Genomic DNA, 12,554 nt, shown 5'->3' on the forward strand with positions numbered 1-12,554 from the left:
TACAGCTGTTCACCTCACTTAATTTCTGCTTTATAAATGAAAACTATAACTAACAATAGTAAAAGTTTATAATTTATCCATGCAAAAAACAGCCAAGCTGTGTAAAAAGATGCAGCCTTTAAAAATCCTGGGCAAAGAAGATGTGAAATTAAAGGTGGCGGCCATGAAATGGCTGCAGTAATGTTTATGATAATAATGTACAAAGCCATTATTAAAATTTGTTATCATTAACATCATTGCAGCCATTTCATGGCTGCCACCTTTGACTCCACAACTTTTTCACCCAGGCTTTTAAGGCCACACCTCTTTTATTCAGCTTGGCTGTTTTTACATGGATTTCACTTCATTTTGTATTTTAAATATATACCCCAAAGAAACTGGATTTGAGGTTTGTTTTTACACAAATCATTGTCTTTTTTAATCATTGTTTTTTTTTAAATCTATGGATGCAATGAGAATGATATAACACAAACTAGTGTTCTACCAATACCTATCAATCCAATACTAAATCCAAAGAATCTATGTCAATACTGATAATTGCTCTATAATTTTGTGCTTGCTTGTTCATGGCTATATAAGGTTGTGTTATAGTGCCTGTATTTATTAGTAATATAGTGTTTAAAATTCCTTTCAAGTTAAGTATGCATGATTGCACTATTTGTCTATTGGAATTTTGAAGTGACTGCTCTATCACAGTATCTTAATATATATTTCATGCAAAATGTGACAAGCTGCAATTGCTAACAAAGCAAATCCTGCACCTTTTATGCTAGAATACAATTTCTAGCCTGTTGTCATAAGTTTTATTAGCACAGCACTTATTATGATGATTATAATGATGACACAAGTAGGTCTTAATAGTAGTGTACTACACTGCTAATTGGTACTGAAATGGCTATAATATCGGCTTTGATTTGATGAAATACTAGAGAAGTTACAATGGTATTGTATTGCAGAGTTTATTTGCCTACTTTTGTAATGCTCTAATAGAATGCACATTTTTTTTGCGGATTTCTAATAAAGCACATGTAGAATGTTCTAGATTTCCATTGGTAAATCTATGAAATTATGAACTTTTTGGTCATTCAGTATGGAAAGTCCTTGGTTCTAAGATTTTTTATGCATCTTTTTTACCGCATGGTGACTGTTCTATTAGAGTATTTCAACCCCACAATTTACAGATGTTTGGTTTTTGGCTTGTAACTCTATAGCTGTCAATGCGATTTCTTTTGAACCACAAAAGATTTGAACTATAATGGTTAACCTATATAAGTTATTGACATTAGTGTTTTACCATAGGCATGACAACAAGTTGGCCTTTTTTAATGAAAATGATTGTCCTTATCTCCATGACTATTTATCAGATTTACACCAAATTTGGAACGTGATTGTGCTGCAATACGTTCTTAAAAAGTACCAAAGCTCAAGTAAATCAAGCTATGCATTTGCATTTTATAATGGTTTTTATAACATGTTCAAAAAGAATAATCTAAGCCCATGAAAAAAAAAGAAGAAATTAAGCCAAATTTTTGAAGGCTTGTATTCACAATTGTGTTAGGCAATCTTGCTCAAATTTGGTATGCAGGGTATTGAAAATGGAGGGAGTTTGCTGTATAAAAATGATTCCAATTTGAGAAGGGAGCATAGAGCTATATAGGTGGAAAAATTGCATTTTGTTTCTTCCTGTAAATGAAGAGGCCAGTGGCAAAATGAGACAAGTTCCATTTGAAAATTTACATGAACACGTGGTGGAGATTAAACAGACTTTTGAGACATAATTGAATTATTGTAATATTTGCTAAAATTTTATTTGTGACTGCCATGAACTTTTAAATTCTGTTGTTTACTTAGCAACAGCATTATTCACATGCTTAAAACAAGCCATTCTAACTTTTAGAAAATGGAAATCGCAAATAGCACATGTCCCCTTTTCCACTGACCCTTTCAAATGTACTCATGGTGTGGCACACCAGCTTTCTTGGCTGCACAACACACTACCGTGTGTCTTGATACATAGATCTAATTTAGTTGTTCTATCATACAGTATGGTAGTACTGTATATTAGGGATCATGAAGATTTGGGTTTTCCTAGCCAGAAAGTTCACCCCAAAACCAGCTTCACAACTCCATCCTGGCACCTTGGCAGTATTGGTTAGGTACAACTAAGCCCAAAAGTGCCTTTAGTACGATCCTAAATGCTTCCAATAAATTGTTATGAAATTTAAAAAAAATACTCCATGGAATTTTGTACTGCCTGCCTGCCTGCCTGCCTGCCTGCCTGCCTGCCTGCCTGCCTGCCTGCCTGCCTGCCTGCCTGCCTGCCTGTCTGCCTGCCTGCCTGCCTGCCTGCCTGCCTGCCTGCCTGCCTGCCCCCTGCCTGCCTGCCTGTCCGCCCGCCCGCCCACCTGCCTGCCTGCCTGATGCCATCAGGCAAGCATAACTCAATAACAGCTAAGGCTATGGACTTGATTTTTTTACTGTTCGACGTTGTTTCGTCCCGAGACATGCCTTTTGGCATACCGCAGTATGTACAATGTATGCATCATGGACTTACCTTTGTCCTCCTTTGTGTCCCATTTCTTTTTGCTGATAGCTCAAGGTGTCGATTCGCGGTAGTGCAATGCATGGCTTCCCTACAGTACATTTGTAAACGGGAATCATCCATTTTTTCTATGGTGACTAGATCGATTGCAAAGACAACTGTAACACTATTCTTCATTTGTAATGCTGTGTAACGTGCTGAAAATAGCTGAAAGCGAAGCGTAATGGTGGCTGCATTTCGAGGCAGTAATTGATATTGGGGTGCGCAGATCATCGTATTTTCGTGGTGACTGGCTTGTTGCAGAGGTACTTCTTCTACTGTTTTTTTTTGTCTGTAGCACTTTGTAACGGGCTGAACATAGCTGAAAGCGAAGCATAATGGCCACTGCGATTTTGAAGGAAGCATTTGATTCTTGGGGCACGTGCCATTCAGATGAAAACATTTATTCTGGCACCATTCTTTCTTTTGATGCGGTATGCATGGGTTCACCAGTCATAATGATGTTACAAAAAAAGTAAACAAACAAGTTAAAGGAAAAATTAGGAATTTTAAGTTTGATTAGGGATCATAGAAAAATAAAGTAGGGAAACAAGGGAGGTCACCTACACCTGCAGATATACTAGTGAACATTTAATCCCTAATCCAGTCTTGATCTTGGGATATAGACTGAATTAGGGATTAAATGTTCACTAGTATATCTGCAGGTGTAGATGACTTCCCTTTTTTCCCAACTTTTTTTTTCTATGATCCCTAATCAAACTAAAAATTCCTAAATTTTCCTTTAACTTGTATAGAATATTTGGTTCTACTATAGTATAGTGGTACAACACAAAAATCATTCACTTTGTCATAAAACCGTGAAAGTTTCCACATAATATAGTACATACTCCACATGAAATGTATATTTTTTGATGTGGTGCCATTGCAGATTTGACCTTTGGTGACCTTTATGGCCATTTTTGTACAGAAATTTGATCATTTATGGCTTTGTCTCCCTGAGATAAAGGTCTTGTTGAACTAAACAATGTGGTTTTTATTTGAAGTTAATAGGATGATTTCATTCCAAAGTTATGATTATTTATTATATATTTACCACTCCACAGGTAATTTACACCTCAAGGGCAGTTAAACTCAAAGAATTTTGCAGCTAATAAAAGCATAACTTCAAAATGGAATTGCCTATTAACTTAAAGAAAACATGTTTGTTTCATTCAACAAGACCTTTACTTTGATACCAGATCAAGACACACAATAGTGTGCTGTGTGGCCAGTACAGCCAGTGTAGGCATGCAACAGACAAGTGTGTGTTTTACAGGAACCGCCGTATTCATGCATCTGTAGCTTGATAATGGCTGGATGGAAATTAACCATTTTTACTGTGGAAACTCCCTCAGGGTAGGGCACCTTTCATTCCAAATTTGAGGTGAATTTTCCCATCCATTACTGAGATACGTGCCTTCCAAGTTCGTATTATTTTCTTCATATTTTTCCTCTTAATCTTTTTCTTCTTTTTCTTATTCTTCTTCTTTGTCTCGCACACTTTAGTAATAACTCATGCATGCTTTGGTCAATTTACTTAAAATTTGGAGGGCTGTAAGATCTGTAAGAATGTAATACTGCACATTTACAATCCAATTTTGGTACAGATTAGAAAAAGAACAAGGGAGTTATCTGCGATTTTTCAAATATCCAAAGGCGATTTGTTGTCACACCTCCAGGATGAACCGCTTCACAGAATAACTTGAAAATCAGTCTATACATGGAGTAACTATCATAGTGTAAACCTTTTGTGGTTTGAAAGAAATAGTACTAACAGTCATGGAGTTATAAAAAAATGCCAACCATGTATAAAATCGCCTAAAAAATTGGAGAACAAATGTGGCTGAAATGTAATAAGGTTGAGAGCTATGCATCATCACACAAACTTATCAGCTGAAAGCTGTGTTGGTGTTCTCCACACAATGCCCTGCCAGGCCCAATGCAAAACTACTGGTAGCCATAGGTGGTGGAAAGGGGGGGGCTAAAGTCACCCTCGGTCTGCTGAGGGGGGAATGATATCACGCCGAAATTATCCTTCTTGGAGTGGGGCTGAAAACCGCAATAAAGATAGAGATACTCTAATAGAGCAGTCATTCTAATAAAGCAGTCACAGTATTAGAGCAGTGTGTAGTGAGCTATGTAAAAATTTTTATGTAGTTTATCAGCTATAAATGCATAGCTGGTGAGGTGGGCAACTATTGTCAGCTTGTTGTGACCTTTTTTTTTTTTTTTGGTCTCACCTTACCAAACCAGAGACAATGTAGTGCCTCATTTCCATAAGTCTGGGTCAGCCCAGCCCCCCTCATATCAACTACTTCCTCCGCCCCTGCTGGTAGCTGAGTGCCAGTACATCAATGGTGTGGCAATGGCATAATGATGCGTAACACAATACTGTACAATATACAGGAGATGCATATACAGGAGATGCACTTTATACTGTAGAACTTTATGCAACAATCTATTATTAGCACTGAACACTGGAGATGGAAATAATTCAGCTAGCTGAAGCCAGGTAAAGGATGAACAGAAGTATACAAAATGATACAAATACACAACAAACAAACAAATAATCTTGTTAACATGAAACCATACTTTTAACCTTGTTCATCACATGCAGAGCGTGTCCACTAGCATCTGGCATGGCGACTTGGAACTCACTGTGCACCATGAAAACAGCTTAGAAACATACTTGTAGTCTTGAGTAAAGTGGCCTCTGGCTCTCCTGCAATCACTCGCAGTGGTTTGCTAATCTTCTCCTTTGTGAAATCCGAAATTAAAGCAAGGGTGTGGTACTGGGCATTATATAGAATTACACGTATGTTTAAGTCATCAGCACAGACAGGTCAAACAATTATACATTTGTGCCAGGTGAATCAATCCCCGGTTAGTTTGTGTCTCTAGGCCTCATAGTTTTCTCAAACATTAATTTTTATTTATTTATTATTCATTATTTAGCTATTATTATTTATGATGTAATTTTAACCGCATTTCTTATTATCTTTAGTACTTGGTTGTATAATAAGGCTTTACAGCACAAGTGCTGAAGGTCTGTAGGACACCTGGTTCTACAGCCTGTTTAAAGTTGTTACAGAAAGTGTGTTTGAAAAGGGAAAAAAATCCATGACTGGACCTGGGCAGCCTTGAACCTGCAGCCATCTGATTGATGCTGGAATGCTTACAGGAGTCAGCCAGGCAGTCAGGATGTTTTCTTCTTGTCAATTTCATGTATATGTTTAATAGGGATGATAGAAATAAAAGCTATACTAGTGGACATTTATTGCCAGACATACATGTGACTAGCTAGCTCAGAAAAACTGGCCATTTTTGCACATTCCTCAGATTCCATTTTCTCTGTTATCTGTAGTAAAAAAAGAGTAGATAGCCAAAATTTCAGCTTTATATGATGGGTAGCACTAGACTGTTGGAACAGCAATATATATACAGCAATGATACGGCAAATAAATTTCATGTGCTTAGTTAATCAATCACAAATCATGACTGAAACAAGCTACAAAGATGGGACATGGCTCAATCTGTTCACTGTGAGCTGGCAAATCCAACAGGGTCTAGTGCTTTCCTTGTACTCATTCGTGTGGATAAAGAAGAAGGCCATTTTAACCAAGAAATGACACCAGTAAAGTTTAATTTATTTCTGCCACATTGCATCGTAAATAAGCACTCATAACTCATGTCCCTTGTGCTGTACAAACATGAAGATCTTCTTATTCTTTGTATTTGTACCCTAAGTTTACGTAAACATGTTTTTATAGCAAAATAGAATTTTGTAAAAACAACCTCAGCCCATCACATATTGTATGACTGAAGTAGGAATTAATGTCCACTAGTGTAGCTACAGATGTAGATTTCTTATTTTGAGTAAGGATTAAAAGCCGTAAACAAGAGATTCATTTACACCTGCAGCTGTACTGGTGGACATTTATTTAATCCCTACTTCAGTCATGGATTTATACTATTGTCAGTCTATTATGACTGAAGTAGTCATTAAATGTCTATTAGTATAGCTGCAGATGTTTCATATAGCTTTTCATTTCTACCATCCCAGCTGAAATTTGAATTTCTCATTCTTCTTTACACTTGTAGTTTTATACTGCACACATGCTTCATTTACAATACTTATTGCAATGACAGCAAGTTTGTTATTAGTAAGCACAGTGAGTAATGTTGGCTTCCAGAAAATTCTCTGTACATTTGAGCCTTGATATGTTTTGCCAGTTTGGAACACTATTACTAATTGTTGCATGCCTGAGGTATATATACGAAAAGTCAAAAGGTGAAGAGCAAGATATGCGAAGACAGAAGCTATGCAACAGAATACAGAAGCTATGTAACAAGGTCTCATGGATTTTTGCTCACAACAGATGCTTGGACATCCAGAGCTAACCAAAGCTACATGACCCACACAGTGCATTACATTGATGAAAACTGGAAACTTTGTTGTCTTGTCCTAGACACATGTAAAATCACAACAGTTCACTTTGCTGTAAATCTTGCTGATGAACTTCAAGAAAGTTTACAGAAGTGAGATCTTCCCAATAATATTGTGAACACAACAGAAAGTCTTGATTTTGGTGCTTTGCCCAAACATTGCAGTTGGGAGTTTGAAAAGTCATGCAGGTAGCACAAGTATCTAAAACACTTGGGTGTGATCACAATTTTACTAGTATCAGAAAAAAAGATTTGCATTCTGATGATCTTAGTTTAATCCAGGATTCCATTACTCATTGGAACTTATCCTATTACATGGTTGAATGTATCATTAAGCTCCAACAGCCACTATTTTCTGCCCTTATTGAGGTATGAAGAACCAACTTAATGCCAAGTGACACAGAGATATCTACCATGGAAATATTCATTGAAGTTCTTAAGCCAGTTGTGGAAATAATGGAGGTCATAGATAGTAAGAAGTCTGAACCATTTCAAAAATCAGACCACTTGGTTGAATATCTATCAGATACATTTCTTGCAAAAACACTAAATGTGTGATGTTGACTGATGTTAGAAATGGTATGCATAAAATGCTTTGATTTCTGGGAGATAATGAGGACTTTAAAATCCACTAAAAGACCTGCTATAGCAGGTTCTTAAAATGGTTACAAAAAAGACCTAAAAGCTTACTTTTGATCATTGATTTGCTATGCTCTCCCAAGTATATTACAGGCTAATTGCCTGCAGTGGGTAATGTTACCCAACAGGAGTTTGACCACTCCATTCCTTTTATATGCATGCCTAAAGCAAATCAATCATGGGAGGTACTGTTTAACGTTGTGGCTATGTTTGTCAGGATGAACAGAGAAGTCCAGCGATATCATGTTTAGTGCCAATCTGTTTTCTAGAGAGTGCTTTTTAGCATGTTTTGTCTTCAATTAAACTGTAAATGAACTTTACCAAAAAAGACATTGATGGGTAAACTTCTTTTTCTTTGTAGAATGGTTATTTTGCATTGTTTGTAATGTGGGTGTGGTCCATGTGTGAAACTGAGCATGGTCTTTTCTACTGCTGTTGCACCATAAATACTACGACTTGTCATCATCGTAATCACTCAAGCCAAAAGTTACATTAGTTCACCTGTTCTTCACACTGTTATGATACCATGGCATGTGCAGTGGCAGCAACTGGTCAGTTTCCTTGTCGAGGCAATTATCTTTACTGACATCCAGGCAGTGATGAGGTGCTAGCTTCAATTTCTCATCAGCTTTTCAATGAAAATCTGTTCCGTTTTTGCACTCATGTTAAGATAGTGTTGAAACAACATCTAATCCAATTCCATCTATGTGCCCATATAAAATGCTTTCATTTTTCAAGTTGGTTAGAGACCACACTTGTAGATCTTTGTGTTTTAAAAACCTTGGCTTCACCTTGGTTTTTAAGTCCACAAAAATCTTCTAATGTACACTTTAAGGCTGCCAAGATTCTAAACAAGATTTTCTAAACACAGCATGTTTGTTGGATCCTCTTTGTAAGGCACTGCCTTTTTTCCACATAAAGAATAATAACACCCCAGCAATCTCAGCCATTTCTTGAAGCTGATGTAGAAGTACAGCCTCTAGTAGTTGATGTACCTGCGGAAGGATCTGATGTCCTTACTAAGAGATGGAGTGAGGCCACCTGAAAATCCTCTTCTAGATCATGGGTGTCATTTTCCTATTCTGTCTTGTACTGCTAAGAAATGTCTTTGTATCTCTGCAACATGTCACACAAATTCACAATAATAAAGCACACATTTTCGCCTTTAATTTATATGCTTTTATCTGCACCAAATATTTAGACCATTAAGATAAGCATTTGTGTTTTGTAGTAATTTTTGCAAAGTGTGCAACAAGAAAAAATATTTGAACTCTCTAAGAGGAAAAACTAAAGAAAAAACTGTGGCTGCTCATATTTTGGGGGACAACTGGAACTATTCCAATCAAATTTGTCTGTCTTACCTGGAAGGCAAATAGAAAACAAAAATTTTAGAAGGGCCACTGAGCTATGCAAACATGAAAATCATGTATTTTTTCTTTCTGTTACTTTATCCATGACTTTTTTGTGCTGGCTTCCTTGCTGCATGACACACTATCGTTTGTCTGATTTTACATACATTCTATATAGAATCTAAAGTGTCCAAAAGACATATTATACTTTGGGTTGGATGCAAGAAAATGACAAAAAGAGTAATAGTAGTGTTAACATATATTGGGTTAACTTTGTAATTGTAAATTGCAAGTATTCAAGATATTGTAGCAGTGGGATGGTTACTTGAAATGTAAATTAACTTTTTTACATTTAAAAATTGTATACTCAATATTGATTTTCTTGAAGTACATAATCATACTGGTCTTTAAATTTTCCATTGTGTTGTATAGGATTTTGCTGTGCCATCATTAAACATTGCTATGAAACATGCTCAACTAGTTGGTAAAGATCTATTACCATATCTGCCAGGTGTATCACATCCTAATATTCCAAGTGACTTATTAAGCCGTTGGCTAGTAGAAAGAATGAGTTCAGATGTACCTGATGACACTGAAGACCACACAATAATTGAACAACTACAGTGTCATCCTAGTAGAGTGTGGGACCGAAAGTTAGTGTTCATTGTAATACATGTAAATTACTTCACATAATGTTAGAATGTACATTGATGACTCTTATTACTGGTACATATTATTATTATTATTATTATGTTTGTTCTTTTCTAGTTTTCACCCGTACATATTTTTCAACCAAGATCATGATTCTTTGACCTTTATTGGGTTTAGTATTACAGAAAATGGTGATTTAATTGATCCAGTCTCTTGGAATGTACTGATAAGAGGAATAGTTTCTCCTAAACTCAGTAGAAACCTGAGGGCTCAGGGTGTAGGAGTCTATGGCCATAACTCAGACAGGCAGTAAGTTATGCTTTTATTCCTTAACATTGCATAACCATATCATCATAGACGAACCTTGCTTGAGGAACTTTTCAAAGTGATTGGGATTGATACTGAAATGCTTTCCAAAAGTCCTGATGACTCATATGTATTGACACCTGACAATGCAAAGAAAATATTAGCCATATTGATGCGTTTTAGGTATGGTAACAGGTGTTTACTGACTGCCAACCATTAGTGTTATGTATCATGCAGGTGTAATATACCAGTCATATTAATGGGTGAAACAGGTTGTGGTAAAACCAGATTGATCAAGTACATGTGTGAGCTGTTGTCTCTTAGTTCACCACACAGCAACATATTACTGACATTGGAAGTAGGCATTTTAAACAGTACACTGCTCTATGTTTGTAACTGTATTATTAGGTACATGGGGGTGTTTCAGAAAAAGATGTAGTCAAGAAGATACATGAAGCACAGAAACTGGCTAGAAAGAATGAGAAAGATGGCTTAGAGACAGTGTTATTCTTTGATGAGGCAAACACATCTAAAGCAATAGGTTTGATTAAGGAAGTGATGTGTGATAAGCGAGTGATGGGTAGACCTATAAAAGAAAATATTAAGTTTATTGCAGCTTGTAATCCATATAGAAGGTAAGCTAAGAGTTACTATTTGTAACCAATTTGGAATACTACTGCACCACAGGCATTCTGAAAATATGATTAAAAAGCTAGAAAGAGCAGGATTAGGGTACCATGTTAAATCAGAAGACACTGAACAAAAACTTGGTAAAATAGATTTGCATTTATTCTAGCTGGTTGTTTGCATTTAATTTATACACAGGTGATGTTCCTTTGAGAAATCTAGTGTATCGTGTTCTAGATATTCCATCCAGTATGTGCTCACTAGTTTATGACTTTGGACAACTTAACAGTGAAACTGAGAAAGAGTACACTCTGATTATTGTCAGAAAATATGTATGTAGTATAATCAATCAATTAATCAATCAATCAGTCAATCAATCACTATTGTAGCAATCAGTATGTTTACAGATATTGCCCAAAATCACCCTTACCTTGTATTAGGTTGTTATAACAACATATAGCATTTTAAATGTCCTGAAATTCAAATAACTTTCTGCAAAATTTGGAATTTCTGAAGCTGCCCACTAAATTTATGCTATCAAATTAAAGTAACTGACTGTTTACCACTGATTGACTCACTATTGCTTGTAGAAATTGTTGAGAATGTTTTCCATTACTTAACTATTGTGATTTTGAAACATACATACTTTTGCATACTACAGTGAATAGAATATCTGCATTATGAATACAATACCTACTTTTCAATATTTGGTCAGAGGTGTTACAGGTTTGATGTACTTTTCTATGTCTGGTTGCTTTGAAAAATTTTAAGTGGATTTAATAGTAATGTAAATCATGATTAGTAAATGTCCTCTATAAAGTAAAGTCACAATTTATCCGCTAGCATTTAAGCTTACATCCATAATACTTGTTAGACCACAGCAAGATGAAATACTCAAATTTCATTAGTTACTTACAGGTATCTAAATCCTGTAGATCCTTTGTTTATATCATGCTGTCTCTCAAAACACGGCAATTAACATTGGTAATGCATGGGCATTTAACTGGACAGCAAGTGCTGTAGTAATTACAGGAAGCTGTAATGGGCTTATGAACATTACTCATTCTCATGTCATTAGCAGCTGTGAAGATACAACAATGAGCTGTAGTCTATATAAGTTAGACATGGAAACACAGGGTTCCACGGAAATTAGAAACCCTCAGGTCCTGTAGTAGCACCCTCACTTTGCTCGGGGGCCACAACACAGGGCCTTTCGGTTTACTATATAAATTCCATAGAACCCCATGTTTCAATGTCTAACTATTAGTTAAAGTCACTTCTTATTTATGTCTAAAACTAAGAATAAAAGTATTCATTCTGGCAGATACAGATAAATTTCTTACTTAGGTATTTGTTAATATTCCTTAATGATTATATACACAGCAATAAAATTAAAATTTCCACATCTGCTTACATATATTTATTATGTATGCATATAGGTGGAAAGAGATCTGTCTTATGACGCTCATGAGGTGACGTCAGTATTAACTGCTTGTCAGGAATACATGAGAAGTAGAACGGTATATATTATATACAGTGTTAAAGTTTAATGTAATGTAAAATTATTGTAATGATTTCATAGGATGAATGTAGCTTTGTCAGTTTAAGAGATATTGAGAGAGCTATGATAGTGTTGGAGTGGTTTAACTTTATATTACCTGAAATTGAGAAAGATCCTCTGTATCAAACTGATGATGTTGTATGTTACCATGCATAGTGGTTAATGCTATAATGATGCATTTTTTACAGTTGCAGAGATGCAATCGTCAAACACGAGCATTAATTTTATCTATAGCAGTGTGCTACTATGCTAAGTTACAGTGCAGGGAAGAATTTGAAGAATTCATCATTTCACAGTTGTATTCTGCACTGTACATGCCAATGCATGATGATGAAATTTTCAAAAAAGAAGTGATACTGTATGTTTTAGTGTTTATTCACATGTCTAAACTATA

At 35.8% G+C, this 12,554-nt stretch overlaps 1 protein-coding gene across 2 annotated transcripts in view; it reads left to right on the top strand.

Annotated features, from left to right (window-relative positions):
• The window catches only part of LOC136251028 (E3 ubiquitin-protein ligase rnf213-alpha-like), a 175,978-nt gene that overhangs the window by 124,798 nt on the left and 38,626 nt on the right, over positions 1 to 12,554 (top strand). For both annotated transcript variants that reach the window (XM_066043410.1, XM_066043409.1), the window contains exons 30-39: positions 9,448 to 9,668; positions 9,784 to 9,975; positions 10,024 to 10,155; positions 10,210 to 10,330; positions 10,381 to 10,607; positions 10,660 to 10,742; positions 10,798 to 10,931; positions 12,039 to 12,119; positions 12,182 to 12,298; positions 12,349 to 12,518. In XM_066043410.1, coding sequence (XP_065899482.1) covers positions 9,448 to 9,668; positions 9,784 to 9,975; positions 10,024 to 10,155; positions 10,210 to 10,330; positions 10,381 to 10,607; positions 10,660 to 10,742; positions 10,798 to 10,931; positions 12,039 to 12,119; positions 12,182 to 12,298; positions 12,349 to 12,518 — 1,478 coding nt within the window. The remainder of the gene's footprint in view (positions 1 to 9,447; positions 9,669 to 9,783; positions 9,976 to 10,023; positions 10,156 to 10,209; positions 10,331 to 10,380; positions 10,608 to 10,659; positions 10,743 to 10,797; positions 10,932 to 12,038; positions 12,120 to 12,181; positions 12,299 to 12,348; positions 12,519 to 12,554) is intronic.

The sequence above is a fragment of the Dysidea avara genome, chromosome 3 (assembly GCF_963678975.1).
Source record: "Dysidea avara chromosome 3, odDysAvar1.4, whole genome shotgun sequence".
Lineage (NCBI taxonomy): Eukaryota > Metazoa > Porifera > Demospongiae > Dictyoceratida > Dysideidae > Dysidea > Dysidea avara.